Consider the following 23,162-nt stretch of genomic DNA (forward strand, 5'->3'; position numbering starts at 1 on the left):
TTACATTTTTCAATGTTAAATTCCATTTGCCAAGTTTTAGACCATTTGGACAATATATTTAGGTCCTTTAAGTTATGGCAATCGTCAGTCGAGTTAATGGTACGCCCTATTTTTGTATCGTCGGCAAATTTGCTGATGTTGCTAGTGACTCCTAAGTCTAGATCATTTATATGTATAATAAATAATAAGGGACTGAGTACTGAACCCTGGGGTACACCGCTAGTTACTGATCCCCAATCCGACTTAGTTCCATTTATTAATACTCTCTGCTTTCGTCCTTTCAGCCAGGATTCTATCCATGTTAAGATATCGCTGTCTATACCGTGTGCTCAAACCTTTCGAACTAACTTTTCATGTGGGACCCTATCAAAAGCTTTACTAAAGTCCAGATAAACAACATCGTAAGCTTTATCGCTATCGACTGCCTCATAGACCTCCGAGTAGAATGACAACAGGTTTGTGAGGCAGGATCGTCCTTGCCTGAATCTGTGCTGACTTTCATTTATAAGATAAAATCTTTCTAAGTGTTCTCTAATCTTATTTGCCAAAATTGACTCCAACATTTTTCCTACTATTGACGTTAGACTTATCAGACAATAATTCGACGCAGCTGATTTATCACCCTTTTTAGAGATAGGCACTACGTTTGCAGTCTTCCACGCCTCTGGAGCTTCTCCTGAAATTAAAGAGTCATTAAATAACGTTAAAAGTGGCTGACATAATTCTTCTTTGGTTTCTTTTATAATTTTTGCATATATATCGTCCGGACCTGGCGATTTTTGAGGTTTTAACTTATTAATTTCTTTCAATACGTCCTCCTTACTAATGGTTATTTTAATAAGGATATTCTCCGTATTATCATCATAAATATTTGCTGCTTGTCGGAAATTTAGGAATAATTCCTCCCATTTTCTATTTTAGTTGGTGATGGGCAGTCGTATTTTGGAAGTATAATGTATTATACGTAACCCAGGGTGATGGGTATATAGGATTACGTATATTTATACTATGGTTCATAATTTAGTCTTTTTCCCAGCCATGGATGGAATCTGCACATATGGATTTTTAGTTACTGTATTTGATTGGTGGATCGCCTCTGTTCTTCTCTCCAGAGGTCTAAGTTTTAGTCTCAGCTAGGCCTCGGTCAATTACGAGTCTCGAGACCTCAGTTGCTCGGGCTCTCGCCCACGCTCTCAGTCCCAATTCATTGAGTCTTAGTCTCAGATGATCTCGAGTCGAGTCGGAGGCAGTCCCAGTCATGCCTTAGTCACGCTTGGAAGCAGTCTAACCACTCTCGTGGTATTGAGAGAGAATTCAGTTGGGACAGACTGGACTGATTAATTAATTTACGACAGTGCTTCCTCCTAGATGGGAATGAGCATTATCAATTCACTTTAATTTATAAATAGTGTAAATAGTAATGCTTACGTAAAAAGTACGTATTTGGTCCAGGCCGTAACCTCCAGTAATCCACCAAGCACTAGCAACAAGCAACATCTTCAACAACTCCGACCATATGGCAACAACCTACAAGCCTCTCCATTGCTACTCTTAAGCTAAGTAACTAAATGACCCTTAGTGGCGAAAGACTGGGCGAATAATATTTCACCAGGGTTTCCAGCTTTTATTTGAGGATCCTTAAATAGATCGTTTAGTTGCTTAGTAGGGAACACAACCTACACGTCATTACGATCCAGGTGAGTCCTGGGAGTAAGACATATATATCCGGACAAATTATGTAGTGTTGTAGGCCTATTTTTGTCTTGTTTAGTGCAAGTGATTAGCCAGTTAAATATTTATGACACTACCGGGGGTATATTCTAAATTTTTCTAATTTTTCCCCCACAAAGTGGTCCTTCGAACCGGATTGTTAACACTCCAACATGGCGACTGCTCTGGAATTAAATTATTATCGGGTGGCTTATATAGGCCACTCTCTGGTCACCTGTGACACCTTGATGTCTGTGCCTTCACCATGGCCCTTGGTGACCATGGAGATGATCAGAGTAGGGGGTGCCAGAGCAGACAAGTTTTTTGAGTACGAGGAATTTGCAGAAGTACTTAGACCTGGCTATAGTTTGGTTATAGTCATGTTGGGGGGAAACGATATTAATGAGTCAACTGACGTGCAGGACTTAGTGGCTACGCTACTACAAATTAATGAGGCTATAGAAGATGCAGGTGCTAAATGTGTGATATGCACTGTAGAAAAGAAGGAATATCCACATAATCATCCTTGATATGTGGGTCCCATTGTTTACAATAAGATCATGAACGCGGTTAATAAGAAAATAACCAAGGAACTAAAAGGGAAAATTATTTTGCATGGTGGTAAGACCTATCCTCTGGTGGTACGAGTCATGGACCAAATTCACCCTACTTGGGAAGGAAGACGTAGAATTTGGGCCAAGGTGCGAGGAGCTATTAAATTTCATTATGATCAGTGGGTTGCTAACACAAACTAAATATGGATTAATTTTGTAGTAACCCCTAGAAGGCATTAATTTGTAATCTAAATTTAATTGTACTATTAATTTAGTTGTTCAGATTTATGTATCATTCTCAGTATTGCTGTTTGATGCTGAATTCTTCTGTGTACATTTAGTTAATTTAATTCTAGTGGTTTCATTGCTGTAGGCTACATTTAGTGATTCTATTAATTTTGATTTTCAGACTTGGTTCAATATGTCCTTGTCAAGGAGGATTGCAGGCCATAAGGCCTATGTCACCACTCTCAGTGGTAAAGTAAATGATGAATTCCAATCCTCTGACAAAGACTACACTAAACTTAAGGCCTGGAGCCAGCAATTACAGAACCAGCTGACTGTCATGGGAACACTTTATGGTTCTTTATTGGAAGCCACAAAGGACGATGATGAATTTAATGAAATTTTTATAGCTAAGACTAACGAAGAAGAGAGAATTTGCCTACTAATAGCTCAAATTAATTCCTCTCTGAAAAGTGAGTCTACCCATTTAACTTGTCCAAGGGCTGAGTCGAAGCTGCCCACACTTAAACTACCCGAGTTTGATGGCACTTCGGCTAATTGGAATTCCTTCTGGGATCAATTTGTTGCCAGTATTGATTCCAGAAAAGATCTTAGTCCAGTAGACAAATTAAATTATTTAAGAGGAGTGTTAAAAGGTGACGTGAAGAAACTCATCGATGGTTTCAGTATAGAAAGTGATGGATATAGCAGTGCAGTGCAGCTACTTAAGGCAACTTTTGATAATCCTAAGAGAAAACAGCACGAACTTGCAATGCGACTGCTACACCTTAAAACTCCTATTCATACTTGTAATTCCTTGGCCGAATTTAGGGCTAATCTAGAATGCACCCTTAGGAAATTGGAAAAAATGGGGTGTGATTTAAGTAGTTCCAGTTGGCTTATCTCTCCACTAGTAATGAAAAAGTTACCCAGTAAAACTATTGAGAGAATCCAGCATGTAACAAATGAAGATTATCCCTAGCTACAGGAAATTAGGGACTTATTATTAAAAGTTATTAATCATTTAGAGTCCAAAGGGCCTGAAGCTAAATCAGATTCCAGTACTAAAGGTGCTTTAACTAAAGAGAAGCCTGATAAAGTCAAATTATCTCCTAAATCAATTCCTAAGATTTACCACACTTCAGAACAAGTATCTTCACCCACATCTCCCAAGAATGCTCAGTCACAAACCTCTGCATCGGCTAGTCAGCAGCCAGCTCAGCAGCTGAAGTGTATTTTGTGTGATGGAGCACATCTGTCCAAGAGCTGTGAGGCGTATTCAGGTCGTTCTACTCGTGTAGAAAGACTCGAACAGATAGGACGGTGTGGTAGATGTACTTGTAGGCACAAGACTGATCAATGTAACTTCAATTTGAAAAGATGTGACCTTTGTAAAAAGGGGTTTCATCACAATGTCTTGTGTGATAAGCTGAATACACTTAATTCACAAATTTGCTCAGTCACTCCAACAAATCAACATACCATGTCAACTGCTTTACCGGTTGGAGCTGTTCATATTATTAAGAATAAATCTCAAATTAAAGCAAAAGTTCTTTATGACCAAGGATCACAGAGGACATTCATTTCTCAGGACCTAGTAAACAAGCTTAAATTAAAGCCTAGTGGTACGATTAATTTACAGCTGTCCGGCTTCATTAGTGAAGATCAGAGAAGAGAATATCAGCTAGTTAAGATTACTGTTAAAGCTGGCAGGAAGTACACTAGACTAGAGGCTGTGGTTAGAGGCACCTTACCTAACAACATAAGAACAGATGGTCTAGAGAAGTGTTTGACCTATTTGAAAGATCAACAAATTAAAGTATCTGATCCTGGTTTGACTGATCACATAGATAAAATAGATCTCCTTATTGGTGCTGATTTCTATCCTAAATTAGTTTATGGTCTAATTAAATTCAAGGGCATAAATTTCCTAAAAGTACAAGGAGGATTAGTTGTATATGGCAATATTCCTGACAAGTTTGTAAGTACAAGGAAAGCAATTCAGGTTGCTATGGTAACGAATATATGCTTGCAGCCCTCACTAAATTCAGAAGAGCCTGACATTTCCAATTTGTGGAAAATGGATAGCATTGGCATTAAACCTGAACAGGTAACTCACGAAGAAGCTTTTGTGCTTGAAAATTATAAAAAGACTGTTCAGTACTATGATGACCAATATTGGGTAAAACTTCCTTGGAAAGTCAATCGACCTAGTTTGCCCACAAATTATAAATTAGCTCTTAATCGCCTAAATTCAAATTTAAAGAGACTTAAAGGTGAAGGAGATTTACTAGATAAATATGATCAGTTAGAAAAGGGGTTTATCGAGGAAGTTAAGCAGGCACAGGTTGGACAAAATACTCATTATATTCCTCATTTGGCAATAATGAGAGACAGTAAGACTACACCTGTGCGAATAGTATTTGATTGTAGTGCCAAATTAGGCTCCCATACTAACAGCTTGAACGATTGTTTGTACACTGGTCCAACTCTAACCAAAAATCTATTAGATGTGCTGCTAAAATTCAGAACTAATGAATATGCCTTTACAGCAGACATCAGCAAAGCTTTTTTACGGATAGGACTTCAAGAAGAAGACAGGGATTTCACCAGATTTTTGGGGCCAAGTAATCCTCATGATGATAACAGTTCTCTGGTAACTTACAGATTTAAATCAGTCCTTTTTGGAGCCACTAGCTCACCCTTCTTGTTGCAAATGATGCTAAATTATCACTTAGAGCAGCAAAAAGAAAATATAGAAGTGGCTAACCAAATTAAAGATTCGCTATATATGGACAATCTTCAGGGGACTGTAAATACTGAAGAGGATCTAAAGAAATTTCATCTGATAGCCAACAAGATTATGCAAGAGGCTAACATGCCATTGCAGGAGTGGACATCTAACTCCACTGAAATAAATTCTGATTCTGAAGTCTGTAATAAAATATTAGGATTGTGGTGGGATCCAGACATTGATGTCCTTAATGTAAAAAATGTAGAGTGGGATACAGTTGATAGCAAAAGATCTTTATTAAGTAACATTAGTAAAATTTTTGATCCCCTAGGACTAATTTCTCCCCTAACTATTCCTTTAAAAATTCTAATTCAACAAACATGGACCAGAAAACTAGGCTGGGATGACCCGTTACCTACAGACTTGCTGGAGAGTTGGGAAACCCTCTCAAAAGAATGCAACAACCTAGCAAGTGTTAAATTTCCGAGAATGGTGGGAAAAGAAGGTTCTTCCTATGATTTACATCTGTTTTGTGATGCTTCACCCAAGGCTTATGGAGTAGTTGCTTACATCAGTAATTATGAGGATGTTCCTATAATTTTATCTTCTAAGGCAAGAGTAGCTCCTCTAAAAGGTAAAACTTTACCTCAGTTAGAACTAACAGCCATGTATGTAGCAGTCCATTTTGGGGTGTATATCAGGAAGACCTTAAGTAATATAAAGATTAATACCACCTATATATGGTCAGACAGTGAAGTAGCCCTTCAATGGGTAGTGAACAATAAAAGTAACATCTTGTATGTCAAAAATCGAGTACAAGATATGAGAGATGCTGATCCTGACTGTTATTATCTCCATCTCACAACTAAAGATAACCCAGCTGATTTGTTAACTAGAGGCCTAACTTATGATAAATTTATAAATAGTGACTCCTGGTTTCATGGTCCGGAATGGTTGAATAATAAAGATCTTTGGCCAGAACAGAAATTTAAGACGAAGATGGAGCCTAATGCACTGACTGTCCTAGAAGTTCAGGAAAAAGAACTTGAACCCTTGTTTGATCCAGAAAGAGTTGGTAGTTGGGAGAAGTTAATAAAGATCACCAGTTTGGTTTTCCAATTTTTGCAAAAGATTAGGGGAAACAAAACTCTAAACCTAATGAAACCCCAACAATATTGGTTGCTATACTTACAGAAGAGTAGCTTCCCCGAAGTTTACCAATATTTTCAGAAACCACTTGTAACAAGGATGCCAGATTTGGTTAAGAGTTTAAACTTATTTGAGCACAATGATTTGATCAGATGTAGTGGTAGGCTGGACCAAGCTGGTCTCCCCTTTCACACTAAATTTCCACTGTTGTTGCCTAGACAGCAACATTTGACGAAATTATTGGTCCTATATGCTCATGAAACCACTTTGCATGGTGGTGTTTCTGATACATTGTGCAAATTGCGAGAAAACTTCTGGATCCCTAAAGGCCGACAAGTTGTGAAATCTACAATTAAATCCTGCTATACATGTAAGAGGTTAGAAGGACGACCGTATCATTATCCTTCACCACCACCCTTACCTAAAGAGCGGGTGGAAGAAGCTAGACCCTTTGAAATAATCGGTTTAGATTATACAGGCTATATGGAAGTCTTGAAACCAGACACCCTACAAGAGCAAAAGGTGTATGTGGTACTGTTTACTTGCGCTGTCACCAGGGCAGTTCACTTGGAGTTGGTCACAGATTTAACTGCTGAAACTTTTTTGAATGCTTTTAAGAGATTTGTGTCGAGAAGATCTTGCCCGAAATTAATTATCAGTGACAACGCTTCTAATTTTAAATTAGGATCCGAACTTCTACATCAGGTCCTGCAGAGTGCGGAAGTCCAAGATGAATTCACCAGCAGAGAATGTGAGTGGAAATTCATACCGCCGAGAGCTCCATGGTTCGGTGGTTTCTATGAGAGACTAATAGGCATAGTAAAAGGGTGTCTTAAAAAGGTATTATTCAGAAAACCAGTAAACATGGATGATTTACACACTATAATTACGGAAGTGGAATGCCGTGTTAACAACCGCCCCTTAACGTATGTCCTTAACAGCCTCGATGAGCCAGAAGCCCTCACTCCTTCTCATCTTATTTGTGGATATCGATTGGACTCCTTGCCTGCAATAACTACGGCACCCTATGATTTGGATCCCTCTTATGTTGAAGCTGATAAATTGAACACTAAGTACCATCAGTTATCCAAATTGATTAACAAATGGCAGGATTCATGGAAAACCCAATATTTGTCATCCCTTCTCGATAGACATGTACGCCAAAAGTCGGCTAATAAAATGGATGTTGATATTAAGGAGGGGGATGTAGTGTTAATTCACACTGATAAGTCAAGGAATAGTTGGCCATTGGGGAAAGTTATTGAATGCTATCCGGATAAGCAAGGGATAGTTCGTACAGTGAAGTTAAAGACGGCCCAAGGCCTTGTACTCAGGACTATCAATAAATTATATCCATTAGAAACAGCCGTGAGTTCCCGTCCGGAGGCGCTTAATACAGCACTCGGGGACGTTACTCATGGCCGTAGGGATACAGATGTGGGAAGCTCAGATAGACCACAGCGGGGAGCCGCACAACGGTTCCGAGCTCACCTGGGGGAGTTAATTAAACGGGGTGATGTTTAGATTTCTTGGCCCCCAGGATGTCGGAAATTTAGGAATAATTCCTCCCATTTTCTATTTTAGTTGGTGATGGGCAGTTGTATTTTGGAAGTATAATGTATTATACGTAACCCAGGGTGATGGGTATATAGGATTACGTATATTTATACTATGGTTCATAATTTAGTCTTTTTCCCAGCCATGGATGGAATGTGCACATATGCATTTTTAGTTATTTGATTGGTGGATCGCCTCTGTTCTTCTCTCCAGAGGTCTAAGTTTTAGTCTCGGCTAGGCCTCGGTCAATTACGAGTCTCGAGACCTCAGTTGCTCGGGCTCTCGCCCACGCTCTCAGTCCCAATTCATTGAGTCTTAGTCTCAGATGATCTCGAGTCGAGTCGGAGGCAGTCCCAGTCATGCCTTAGTCACGCTTGGAAGCAGTCTAACCACTCTCGTGGTATTGAGAGAGAATTCAGTTGGGACAGACTGGACTGATTAATTAATTTACGACAGTGCTTCCTCCTAGATGGGAATGAACATTATCAATTCACTTTAATTTATAAATAGTGTAAATAGTAATGCTTACGTAAAAAGTACGTATTTGGTCCAGGCCGTAACCTCCAGTAATCCGCCAAGCACTAGCAACAAGTAACATCTTCAACAACTCCGACCATATGGCAACAACCTACAAGCCTCTCCATTGCTACTCTTAAGCTAAGTAACTAAATGACCCTTAGTGGCGAAAGACTGGGCGAATAATATTTCACCAGGGTTTCCAGCTTTTATTTGAGGATCCTTAAATAGATCGTTTAGTTGCTTAGTAGGGAACACAACCTACACGTCATTACGATCCAGGTGAGTCCTGGGAGTAAGACATATATATCCGGACAAATTATGTAGTGTTGTAGGCCTATTTTTGTCTTGTTTAGTGCAAGTGATTAGCCAGTTAAATATTTACGACACTACCGGGGGTATATTCTAAATTTTTCTAATTTTTCCCCCACACTGCTTGAGGGACCAGGTCTAGATTTTCCTTGGTGAATCTATCTATCTTTCTATATATTGCCAGACGCCTCAGTCCCGTTTGGGGTGGCCACAAACAAATCGCCTCCAAGTCGCCCTGTCCTCCGCCATTTCACTGCCCTGCTCCCAACTCACACCCCTCTCTCTCATATACAGTACCTCTCCACCCCATCCCTCCATCTCATCCTCGACCTCCCCCTCCCTCTTCCCCCCTCCACCTCACTCACATACACTTTCTTCGTCAGTCTTTCACCCTCCATCCTCTCCACATGGCCAAACCACCTCAGTGTGTTCCTCATAACGCTTCCTATCACATCCACATCCACACCACAACGCTCCTTTATATCCTCATTCGTCAGCCTGTCCCTCCATGTGACTCCACAGGCTCCTCTTAAATAACTCATTTCCACTGCTCTCACTCTTGACTTGTGTCCTTCCAACAACGTCCAAGCTTCACTTCCATACGTTAGAGTTGGTATCACAATACTGTCATGTAGTAACTTTTTCACTTCCATGCTCACTTCCCTGTTTCTTATCAGCGTTTTCAAAGAAGCAGCAACCTTTCTTCCCTGCTCTACCCTTTCAAGCACTTCACCCTCCTTGGTGAATACTGATATGAAATAATTATTTAGTATGGAGCACATTTCTTTATCTTCACTGGTAACGTCGCCTGAAATAATTATTTAGGATGGAGCACATTTCTTTATCTTCACTGGTAATGTCACCTGATTCTCTTCTGAGTGGTCCTATCCTATCTTTATTTTTTGTACGGTACATTTGATAAAAACACGGTTTTCTTTCGATTCACTAGCAGTCTTAATTTCATAACTTCTCTTTGCTTTTCGTATTCTCCTCTTTACTTCTCTATTTAAAATCGCGTACCAGTTACGTAAGTGTTCCTCTCCACATTTTATTTTTCTATATACAGTATTCCTTTCCTTTGGCCTGTGAGAGATTTTAATCTGTTGTTAAGCCATCTTGGTTCTGAATTATTCATTCTAAACGGTTTTGAAGGGATATATCTATCTTGGCCTCCATATATTATATTTACCTACTCGTTATATTTCTCACTGGTCGAACGTCTGCTTGGTACTGGACCTAAGTTAATTCTCGCCACCTGGACTACACTCCCACCCACCACCTCACCTTCCACAGACACCTGGCACACATTCCCAGCTGTTTCCTGCCCCCCACCTATGACCTGGGGTTCCCCACTGACCTGGCATTCCCTAAAATAGCTATTCTCCCTGTGGAATTCCATTCTGAAATAAGCTCTTAATCCATTGAAATCTCCTAGATGAAAATTAGGAATGGTGGAGGTATTTTCAGTGGAACAGACATCCCAAATAAATCTGAACTTAATTTCTTCATGATCGCCATTATCAAGTCGTCCACCAACCTCTACATCACTAATGATATTTTCTTTATTAGTTAAAACCAAATCTAATATATTATTACCTTTGGTGAGCTCCCTGATATATTGATAAAGGAAATTATCCTGTACTACCTCTAGAAATTCCTCTGACTCTGCATCCCCTGTCTGATTTCTCCAATCCATCCTTGGCAGATTAAGGTCCCCTACAATTATTACTAAGCTGGACTGTGATGCTTTCCTAATTTCCTCCCAAAGGTATTTACTATCTGCTCTACTTAATTTTGGAGATCTGTAAATTGCTCCGAAGGCTAATTTCTCCCTATTGCTACTAATTTCAACCCAAACACTTTCTGTGTCCCTATTTACTCTAATGTCTGCTTTATTGTAACAGTTTAATGAATCCTTTACATAAATAGTTACCCTGCCCCCCCTTTCTTCCCAGACGGTTTGACACAAAAATATTATAGCCTATCTATCTATCTATTGCCAGACGCCTCAATCCCGTTTGGGGTGGCCACAAACAAATCACCTCCAAGTCGCCCTGTCCCCCGCCATTTCACTGCCCTGCTCCCAACTCACACCCCCCTCTCTCATATACCTCTCCACCCCATCCCTCCATCTCATCCTCGGCCTCCCCCTCCCTCTTCCCCCCTCCATCTCACTCACATACACTCTCTTCGTCAGTCTTTCACCCTCCATCCTCTCCACATGGCCAAACCACCTCAGTGTGTTCCTCATAACGCTTCCTATCACATCCACATCCACACCACAACGCTCCTTTATATCCTCATTCGTCAGCCTGTCTCTCCACGTGACTCCACAGGCTCCTCTTAAATAACTCATTTCCACTGCTCTCACTCTTGACTTGTGTCCTTCCGACAACGTCCAAGCTTCACTTCCGTACGTTAGAGTTGGTATCACAATACAGTACTGTCATGTAGTAACTTTTTCACTTCCATGCTCACTTCCCTGTTTCTTATCACTGCTTTCAAGGAACCAGCAACCTTTCTTCCCTGCTGTACCCTTTCAAGCACTTCACTTTCCAAACCTCCATCCTTACTCATCACACTACCCAAATACTTAAACGTACTCACATTTTCCAATTCCTCACCACCCAACCTCGCTGTACATTCACTAACTTCACCTCTCTCAAAGACCATCACTTTACTCTTCCCTACATTGACCTTTAAATTCCGTTTCTTACACACTTTCTCAAACTCATCCACCAAGCCTTGCAGCTCCCCTTCGTCTTCACTCAACAACACAGTATCATCTGCAAACAACAGTACAGGGAGTTTCCAAACACTATCCTCTCTCACCAGGGCCACTCCAACATCCACTACCCTACCTTGTACCTCTTTTATTACCCCATCCATGTACAGATTGAACAACCATGGAGACATGACACATCCCTGTTTCAAACCAACTTTCAAAGAGAAAAATTCACTTAGTTCACCATCCACACGCACTGCAGCCTTCGCACCATCGTACATACTCTTCACAGCATTCAACAACTTCCCATCTACTCCATATATTCTTAACACTTTCCACAATCCTTGTCTATCCACCCTGTCATATGCTTTCTCCAAATCCATGAAAGCCGCATACAACTTCTTTCCCTTCTCTAGAAACTTTTCCACTAAAGATCTAAGAATGAATATCTGATCTACACAACCTCTTCCCTTGCTAAAGCCTCCCTGTTCTTCTCCAACTAATTTCTCGTTCTTTCTCTAACTCTGTCTATAAGTATCCTACCATACACTTTTCCTATTATACTAAGAAGACAAATGCCCCTATGATTACCACACACTTCTTTTTCCCCTTTTCCTTATTATAGCCCTTTATCTGATATTCTGCTAAAAATTCTCGAGTGTCTGTATTCATCCAAGTATCACTAATAATGGCAATGTCTATTCTCCCTGTACAGATTAAAGCCCTCAGTTCATCCATTTTATTACGTAAACTCTGGCCGTTTGTGTATTACACTTTCAGATAATTACGAGTAGTCATGCCTCTACTTCAGGATTTACTGTTTTTTATTATTACTAACTGGGAAACTTTTTACTAATATAACAGTTTTTTGTACTATCACTTATCACCCTTCTATCATTGCTTGTTCTGCCCTCTATCATCATCTGCTCAATTTGAGGTGCCTGAGTGGATGTATCTGCACTAATGGTTAAACTTTTGTTCCTACTTTTGCAAGTCTTGATGCATCTATCCAAACATGGTAAAATTGATTTCAGAGCACAGTTGCTGTAACTTCCTGTACATCTACTTCTCAGCCTCGAAAAAAAACTCTAACTCCCTATCTATCATTCCGGCTAACACAGTAACTCCCTGCCTACTAAGATGAGTCCCATCCCAGCTATACAAGGCGCTCTGTCCATAAAACCGGTCCCAGCTGTCTATGAAAGGTATTGCATTGTCTTTGCAATACCTTTCAAGGCAGCAATTAAAACCTATTGCCCTGCTCAACCACTCCCTCCCAACCCGCCACCTTGGCAAAACACCGAGCACTACAGGGGTTCCTCCCCTCTCCCTAACCTTCTGTAACATCAACTTATACTTCTGCCGCAGTACCTCACTCTTACGGTTACTAATATCATTGCCTCCTACACTGAGGCACACAGTGGGTTTGTCACCACTATCCTTCACGATATTTGAAATTTACTTCATCACATTAGCCACCCTGGCCCCTGGAAGACGCACATATTTAGTGAGTGGCGTATACATGGCTCTGTTAAGCTATCTCAAAGAGAGAGAGAGAGAGAAAGAGCAACTTGAGTGAGTGATGGGCACCCCCACCAATTGCAATGAGATGATGATGATAGTAATTAATCCTTTCAGACATTTTAATTCCCCTGTATGAAAAATTCTTACCATTATTAACATAGAGAATTGCAGTGCCCACAAAACCACCAGGCGCCATAATTTGGTTGTATGGTTGCCACCCAGCATAGTAAATGGTTTCCTGGTGTACAGGAAACCATTTGGCTTGTCACTTAGTGTAGAGTCACCCGCAGACAGGAGGAGGAAAAAAAAATTTGTCAATAATGAAAACACAATTTACACTGTGGATGTCTGAAATGTGAATTGTGTGCTGTGAGTGTATGCTTCAGACCTCTTTACCTCTCTGATGCAGTGTATTGTAGTATTTTCATCTTTAAGCCGTGATAAGAAATATGGAAGTGAGCATGGAAGTACAGAATTCACAGCATGATAGTACAGTACTGTGATATCAACTCTAACTTGTGGAAGTGAAGCTTGGACCTTGTTGGAAGGACAGAAGTCAAGAGTGAGAGCAGTGGATATGAGTTATTTGAGAGAAGCATGTGGAGTTGCATGCAGAGACAGACTGACAAATGAGGAAGTGAAGGAGCATTTTGGTGTGAATGTGGATATGATACAAAGCATTAGGAGAAATACATTGAGGTGGTTTGGCCATGTGAAGGGGATGGAGAGCGAGAGACTAAAAGGAAAGCGTATGTGAGTTGGAGGGGGGAAGAGGGAGGGGGAGGCTGAGGATGAGGTGGAGGGATGGCATGGAGAGATGTATGAGGGAGAGAGGGGTGTGAGCTGGGGGTAGGGTAGCAAAATGGCAGGGGACAGGGTGACACGGAGGCAGTTTGTTTGTGGCCACCCCTTACGGGATTAAGGCATTTGGCACTAGATAGATAGGTGTATAGAACTTTGAGGTATGTAATACTGTGGAAAAGCAAGCTTATGCATAAAAGGGTTAACACAACATATGGCTAACAAGTTTTTAGCAGTTTACATTCCCTATATTGTTAGAAAAGGTCCCATGTGCATGGCTAGAGCTTATGTCAAGATTTTTCAGGTCATTCATTCATTCATCATCTGTGGTGCCCCATGAGGAGCATAGGATCCCAGGGCAAGGCAAGTTGGTATTGACATTTAAGATGAGAGTGACCAGCCTCACTTATCCCTGAGTGGCATTATGTGAGCAATAAACCCCAGCCACCCCGTGGATATATAAACCTGCACAAGCTCAGTCCGATTGGAGCACCTTAATTACCCACTAAACCACCAGGTGCCATAATTTGGTTATATGGGTACCACCCAGAGTAATACTGTAAATAGTTTCCTGGTGTACAGGAAACCATTTGGCTTGTCACTCAGTGTAGAGTCACCCATAGGCAGAAGGAAGCGGACAGAATGAAGATATTTTAGATAAAAATTTAAACAGATTTTTAATTTAGCTGTATTTTTCTTTTACAGTGGCTGAATCTGGGAGTTTTTCTCACCTGTGCAGTTTACTGGTGGATGAAAAGTATATGGATAGTCTTCTTCCTGATATTTTGGGAAGGACTTCTGGGAGGAGCCGCCTATGTTAATACATTCTACAGGATCTCAAAAGAGGTAAGTTGTAAGTTCTTTATTTTGCTAGTCATCATCTGTGCATCTCACGAGGATGGTACTTAAAATTTTAATAACCCCTGAGGCATATTATATTTGAAGTGGATCTAAAACTATTGTGATTGTCAGTCATCTGGTAAACTGGAGTGTGCTTTGATGGTTAACCCCTTGAAACAGGATGACATCCTTGTTAAAGTACTCTTGCTGCCACCAGATAATTATATTCAGCCTAGAAGGCCTCATGTGTTGAAGGGCTTCATTAAGGCTATATCTAACCCTGCCCAGTCAGTCAAAAAGTCTTATTAACAGAATAGATCATCAGAAGATAGCTAGAATAAGATAAGATACACATCAACAGACTAGATCATCAAAAGATAGCTAGAATAAGATAAGAAATACATCACTTGATTCATTGGGTTAAGAACCCTGTGCAGTTCTGTCTGTGGGACCATCCTGGCTCTACCAGCTGTCTGTCATGGAAAAGTGGTGTCAGAGTTCTCAGCCAAACAGCAAACTTACTTAGAAAAGAGTGGGAGACTGTGTAGATCATGAGCGTGCAATATAACAGGACACCACGCATGCTGATCTACATCACACATAAGTTACACCACATGTGTACTTATCCACTATGGAACACCACAGACATACATACCTCCAGGTATGGATTAAGAGTAGGGCGTGGGAGTTGTATGCCCCCCATATTTTCAGCAGTCCAATGATACTTATAAAGATAATGTTGTATACTGAGGTATATACAAGAAATATCATACATAAATGTTGTCATGGAATATTTTCGTTGGAAAAAGGGATTTGATAATGAATATTGAGGCTTTGGTGATGACTGAGTATAAATTCAAACGTAAAGTACAGTAATTCCCTTAGTAAAAAACCACTCCCTTCCTTCTGCAAACTGCTGGATGATCTGACCCCGTTCTTCATGCCGTGTTTACCACACATACTGCAAATGCTGTATAATAACCCGTATACCACATACACCACAGATTTACATATCCACATACCACATACACCACACATGTATTATCGTGCACGAAAGTTTCTTCCATCCACTAGGGGACAGGGTAATCTGCCACTAGAGGTCAGGTTAATTGCACATGTCTACCCCCCCAACTCCCCCTCCTTACCACCACCAATGCACTGATTTGTTAGGTGGATGGATTGGAAATATGAAGCTTCAGTAGAGTGACTCTAATGTATAGTTTGATTTCCAAATATTTATCCAACGTTTTCTGAACGATACACTATAATCCAAGTAACTGCGATAAGTTACACCCACGTCCTGATATCCGGCAGTATTGTGTACCGGTGAGAGCGTTCAGTCACCAAGGATATTGGATATCGAAGCACTTTTCCCCATAAGATACAGAAGAAAAGCCAGAGATGCATTCCAGGCCCAAACCCACACTCTCACATGCCTTACTCAGTCAGTGGAGACTGGCACAGAAATCTGCATACCATTGCAAAAAAAATGAGACATCAAACATCATATGCAGGAAGGTATTCAGGCCAACAGATGCAGCGAGAGTGGGAGAGTGGGCAAATGGGCCAGGCAGGCGGGGGTCAGGGAGGGTGGAGGGACAGCGAGGGAGAAAAGCGGGGGTGGGGGAGGGTGGGGGGATGGGGAAGGAGATAAGCTGGGGTGGGAGAGGACCAGGGGACAGGGAGGGAGACAAACAGGGGTGGGGGAGGGTGGGGGGACTGAGAGGGAGACAAGACAGCCAGACTGCCTACTACCGCCCACCTCTTTCTTTCTCACAACGACTTCACCCACTAATCAATCCTGACAGTTATTTTTACTCAAGGAAGATTGGTCCCAATTCTTACAAATTACTGTTTGATGGTTGACTGTATGCTCATTTAACAGTATGAAGAGCATGTAATAATGAAACTAGTACAGTATAGTTGTGATATTTAATGTTTTTACCAAAATATTCGTTCGTTATAACAATTGCTTATTGGATAGCATATCATAAAGTCCTAATGAAAATACAACTGTAACATAGGTGAATTAAAGGGTGTGTGTCAAAGATACAAGTCAATATACTGTGCAAGTTGCTATTAGAACAATACTGGACACTTTCACATCTCATCCTTCCCCTTCACCAGTGTAAACTCCCCCCCCCCCACTCTCCCTCCCTCCTTTTCCACCCCTCTGTCAGTGTGTGTGTGTGTGTGTGTGTGTGTGTGTGTGTGTGTGTGTTGGAGTCAGTTGGTTGGGTGGGTGACGTTAATGAGCTTGAATTGCTGGATGTGGTAGTTTGGTTCATCGCCAGGGTGAGTGGACAGGATTGTTTCAAATGGGTGGATAGGATGGAGGGAGTGAATGGGGTTGGGTAAGAAGGGTGGTTGAGCCTGCTGGTGGGTAGGTGGGAGGAGTGGGTGGGAAGAGTGGGTGAGTGTTCAGGGAGAGTTGGGAGGGTTGTGTGGGTAGATGTGATGGGTGACATTGTTGGGTGAGCAGGGTGGGTGTAATTTGTGGGCAGAAAGGATGAGTGGTAGGGGGGTCGGTGGGCAAGGTAGGCCATTGGAATGTGTGGGCACAGTGGGTCGCCAAGGTGCCTGAGACGATTGCGTGGCCAGGGTGCTCTGGGTGGGTGGTTGGGTTGGTGGTTTGGGTAGCTGGATGGGTTCAGGGTGGGTAGGTGAGTTGGTGGATGTGTTGATTGATATTATAGGGTGAGATTTGTGGGTGGCATGTGTGAGTGAGCAATATGGATTGTTGGGATCAGTGGGCTGGATGGGTTGCCCAGGCGGCTGGGCAGGGTGAGTGGCAGGGATGAGGTTGGTGGGTTGTGTTAGATGGGTTGAGTGTGTAGGTGGATGAGTGGTTGGGTGGATATATGGCTTCCCTGATGACAGGGCAGGAGAGGGACTTATGTGGCTAGTAATCACATAAATTGTCACCGTTACTTGGATTTTAGTATATCGTTTAGAAGATGTTGGATAAATATTTGGAAACCAAACTCTATACATTAGGGTCATTCTGTTGAAATCTGCTAAAACTTCTATATAATTACTTCTCATGGAACTGAATGTGGGTCTGTGCACATGATAATAAAGTACAGTACACCTAATAGCAGTAGAAATGAAAGTAGCATTACATTCAGCAAGATGTGAGAGTGAACAAAACTTCATGTCTCTGATCCATCCGCCTAACAAATCAATGCATTGGTGGGGGTAAGGAGGGGGAGTTGGGGGTTAGACGTGTGCAATTACCCTGACCTCTTGTGGCAGATTACTCTGTCCCCTGGTTGATGGAAGGAACTTTTGTGCATGATAGTACCTATCCACATACATACCACATGGAACACATACAAACATTCACGTACCACATACACCACATATGTACATATCCACATACCACATACAACACACAAACGTATTCCTGTACAGCGTACAGTATTTAACACATACAGTATATATATCCACTTACTGCATATACCTTAAGTACAGTACAGTATATATATATGCATACCACATACACCACGCATGTACATATCCGTATAGGAAAGGCAACATTAACTGGAGGGGTTAGAAACAATGACCTTTAACTTTTTTGGTATGAAGACTTATTCTTATAGGAGAGAGTTTTATTCCCCTAAAAGAGAGGCTTGCAACATGTTGTGGCTTTGGTGTCAGTTGGTACAATATCCCAGCACAAAATGCCAGGAGTGTCAACCTATGCAGGCAGTGTTTGCCTGGACAGTGTTAGTTTAGCAATGGTGACTGTACTGAATGAAGGGACAAAGGAAGAGGTGCAATCTTTGTATGATTTTCTGTGGGTAACATGTATCCAGCCTACAGAATTATAGCAGTCTATATTTCACATGTAATAATAGTGCAGCATGAGCAGAAGTGGTGTCATGAATATGAAAATAGGCTGGTTAGCATAGTGGATGAGCGAAGAAGTCAATGACCATCCACCTCTGGCATTCACATTAATGACACTGACACTATTAATGACAGTGACACTGAGGGTCAACAGACATGTATCTCTTGTGTAGTTGTAACAGATAATTAACCTTCCACAGAGCACAGTATGGGGCATTGTTCACAAGCTTCCAGTGTGACAAAGGCATCCAGGAAGAGGTCAAATGTTGGCTGTACAGGATGCATCTTTGTACCACTAAGGCATTGATTTCTTTGTTTACAGTCCTGCTGTGATAAGTGCTGCAGCAGCAGACAAGGCCACTGTATCAAAGAATAAACTGAATACAGTGTATATTCATTTGTCTCTTCCAGGTGTTCTACATTGTAACTTGTTTCTATCTATCTGTCTATTGCCAGACGCCATAATCCCGTAAGTGTTGGCCATTTGACTTCTAAGTTATTTGGTTTACAGGGAGGGGCACTAACCCTCCACCAACCCATTTGTTGACACGTAGGGAGCACATATGGGTTGGTTATATGGTTACCACCCAGCGTTGTAAATGGTTTCTTGGCTTACAGGAAGCCATTTGGCTTGTCACTCAATGTAAAGCCACCTGTAAAGGAAAGAAAAGCAATAAGAAGTGACAGGAAAGATGGGAGAAACAAGAAGAGAGGAGGGCAGGCACAGAAAAAGAATGATAAAGGCTAAGGAAGAAGTAGGCAGCACTACATCAGATGAGTGGATGATGGATGGTTGCCACCACCTACCAACTTGGTTACTTTCAGAAAAAAAAGAAATAATACTTTCTGACCCTCTTAGATTATTCTTGATACCTCCAGATGGTATTGTTCAACATAGGAAAAACATATCATCACCTTGCTCTTTTCAAAGTTTTTTTTTCATTTCCACATCTGATCATCCTTGTATAATTACCAGTCATCCATATCACCTTTTATCTTCTTACCACACTTTGTAAATTTTGTTTTTGAAGAAAAAAAAAATAAGATACTTAATAAAAAATTTACTACTCTATTGTAATTCATATTACTTTCCTCATACACAGCTGTACAGTAAAACCTTGATGAGTTATCTTTTGATAAGTCGGTATTCTTGGTAAGTCTGAATGGGAATGCTTTTGGAATATTAAATTGTAGGCAGCAGAGACATTTCATTTCCATGGAAAATGTATGTTTAAGTACTTGGGTAGTGTGATGAGTAAGGATGGAAGTTTAGAGAGTGAAGTGCTTGAAAGGGTGCAACAGGGAAGAAAGGTTGCTGGTTCCTTGAAAGCAGTGATAAGAAACAGGGAAGTAAGCATGGAAGTGAAAAAGCAACTACATGACAGTATTGTGATACCAACTCTAATGTATGGAAGTGAAGCTTGGACCTTATTGGAGGGTCAGAAGTCAAGAGTGAGAATAGTGGAAATGAGTTATTTGAGAGGAGCATGTGGAGTCACATGGAGAGACAGACTAACAAATAAGGAAGTGAAGGAGCATTGTGGTGTGGATGTGGATGTGATAGGAAGCTTTAGGAGAAACACACTGAGGTGGTTTGGACATGTAGGGAGAGGATGGAGTGCGAGAGACTGACGAGGAAAGTGTATGTGAGTGAGGTGGAGGGGGGGAGAGGGAGGGGGAGGCCAAGGATGAGATGGAGGGATGGGGTGGAGAGGTATATGAGAGAGGGGGATGTGAGCTAGGAGCAGAGCAATGAAATGGTGGGGGACAGGGTGACATGGAGGCAGTTGGTTTGTGGCCACCCCCTATGGGATTAAGGCGTCTGAAAAAAAAAAAAAAAAAAAAAAAAAAAAATTAGACAATTCGCATCCATCATACCTCACATGTAGGTATATTTAGGAGGATACTTACCACTTCCAAAACCACCTCTAAGAATAAGAAAATACACTTCCTTCCCATATACACTCAATCATCAAGTAACACGGACAATAGGGACTGGACAAAGACTGTGCTACTAAAACCTACATCACTCAAACAATATGTTTACAAGTATAATGGTACAATGTGTTCCAGTGACTTTCCAGAACTCACTTTTACTCCATCTTACCACCCTACCACACATAAATTACCCATGACTTTTACCCACCATCAGGTTACACTGAAAGAGATATGTTTTAATTAAGAACATGAATGATATTAAAAATAATATGAACAAAACGAACGTTAGGCTGGGCACCCTTGTGTTGTTCATGCATAGCTCCCTGGCACTCTTCCTCTGTCTCCTACCCCCAGTGTTGTTGTTTGCCTTCTTGTATCATGCGGCCTTCGGTAGGAATGTTAGGCCATATGCTTAGATGAAAATTTATGAATTTTGCAATTTTAGGGGATGAAATGGAACGAAAATATTTGCCAATCAGAAAAAATTACTCTTTCATCCATGTGTTCTCATAAGTTAGCTTTCAGTTTCACACTCCTCATTCAATTTTGTGCTTCTCAACACTTTTTGGACCGTTTGAACATATGGCTAATTCTTTCTCTAGCGTTCCACATAATGCCCTATGAGCTTCTCAGACAGCTTCAGGACAACATTACGAACTTTCGTTGCCGCCAGATTCGCATCACCAGGGTTCCCACGCACGATCATCTTTATCTTCTCCCTGTCCTTTCAGATCGTTCTGATGGTTCTTTCATTCATCCCATGTATTTTTGCTGTTTCTACCTGACTCTCTCCTTGCTTAACTCCTTTACTATCTCATACTTCTGGGCATACGTGAAGATGCACCACATTCTGGGTGGTTGGGGCTGATCACTTGGCATGACTAAGAGTCACTGTCCTTGCTCAGCACTCAGACTCACACACATACAAAAAAAAATAAAAAATCTTGCAGCACAGCTCAGGTAGAACTCAGTGTGACACAAGAAAGGACTGATTGTCATAAATGACTTTGTGTCATAAAATACTTTGTGGTTGTAGTTGAGTTATATATATATTTTAGACTTGTGGTCAAGCGGCTTTTATATCTTGTAGTAGCTTCCCCATTTGTCATGTAGTGACAGGAGAGGTAAAGAATAGTATGGGACTATTTTTATTTGTCTTGGAAATATTAACAAGTCTCTCACACGGAACGAAGTATAAGTCCCGGGTAGCTACCTCCCTGTCTCGCTATCTGTCTCTCTCTCTCAAATTGCCAAGCCCTTTTCCCGTGACCTGTCTCTAGGATCGCTTGTCCCCTTCTCTCTTGCCTGTTCTGTGGCTAATCTCCCTCTGAGCTCTCTTTCCTAAATTCTGGTGTAGCAGGGGTGTGTCACGTGTGTTCCTCGTGGATGGACTAGGTCTTTGTTCACGAGAGGACTGCTGACAGCTAACTGCATCATCTCCTTACTGGCCGCTGTCGTCAGCTTTCCTCAGTGTAACTTGCAAACCTCATTTCCTTTTCCCAGGCTCGCAGAGGGCTGTCTATCTATCTATTTATCTATCTATCTATTATGATTTGCAATTATAATATGTAGTCCCACATACTAACCATATGCTCAGGTGGTCCGAAATGTGTTGAGAAGCATGAAATCGAATGAAGAACGTGGAACTGAATGCTAAATTACGATAACACGTGGATGAAAGAGTAATTTTTTTCTAATTAGCAAACATTTTCATTCCATTTCATTCCATAAAATTGCAAAACCCATACGAGTCTGGGGTAGAACTTGGTGAGACACGAGAAAGGAGTAATAGCCTTATGCTCAGTTGGTCTGAAATGTGTTGGGAAGTGCAAAATCAGACGAAGAATGTATTACTAATTTTTAACTTACAAGAACATGTGGATGAAGCATTTTTTTTCTGATTACCAATAATTTTCGTTCCATTTCGTCCCTTAAAACTGCGAAACCCATTATGAGTGTGGGGTAGAAGTTGGTGAGTTGCGAGAAAGGACTGATACAGTAGCCATATGCTCAGTCAGTCCAAAAATGTGTTTAGAAGCGCAAAATTCAATGAAAAATGTGGAGCTGAACGTTAACTTATGAGAACACATGGATGATAGGGTAATTTTTTTTCTGATAGCAAACATTTTCGTTCCATTTCGTCCCCGAAAATTGTGAAACCCATAAATTTTCATTGAACCACATGGCTTTGAGTGTGCCCAGGACAGGTAGCCGGATGTAAGCCGGCCAATCATGGCGAGCCTGGCACGTGACATCACTGTGCACGACTTACAAATTTCGTCACAGGCCAGCTGACTTCCCACATGAGCCAGAGTTTTTCCTCATGTTGATTATGACTTGTTGCATTATGCTGAGCGCTTTAGAACAACAACGTGTTACTCAGCCGCGCATTACTCAAGGATTGAGTGTACTGGCATTTTCCTGGTTGTGGGAGCATGTATAGCATTTCCTGTAGAGTTAGCTGAAACACTTATGCAAGATGCATTAAAGTGATAATACAAAACTATACTCAGTTCATTTTAGCTATGTCTAAAATTGCCATCCCTCCATTTTGAATGCTTAGTTATAACAGTAGATTAACACTATAATGTGATTCTAGTCATGAAGAAGGGATGCAGAAAGGATTTAGAGCCTTAGTATTGTCTTTTTCTGCCACTGAGTTATGTGAAATAAGCAGCAAAAGAGTAGAAATCTGGGCCACATTAAAGTGAATGAACTATAAGAA

At 41.1% G+C, this 23,162-nt stretch overlaps 1 protein-coding gene across 1 annotated transcript in view; it reads left to right on the forward strand.

The window, feature by feature from the left end:
* Positions 1 to 23,162, forward strand: part of LOC145396874 (battenin-like) — an 83,442-nt gene that overhangs the window by 47,438 nt on the left and 12,842 nt on the right. The window contains exon 8 of the mRNA XM_080270161.1: positions 14,513 to 14,653. Coding sequence (XP_080126287.1) covers positions 14,513 to 14,653 — 141 coding nt within the window. The remainder of the gene's footprint in view (positions 1 to 14,512; positions 14,654 to 23,162) is intronic.

The sequence above is a fragment of the Coenobita brevimanus genome, chromosome 39 (genome assembly GCF_032717465.1).
Source record: "Coenobita brevimanus isolate Jiangsu-jjx chromosome 39, ASM3271746v2, whole genome shotgun sequence".
NCBI classification, from domain to species: domain Eukaryota; kingdom Metazoa; phylum Arthropoda; class Malacostraca; order Decapoda; family Coenobitidae; genus Coenobita; species Coenobita brevimanus.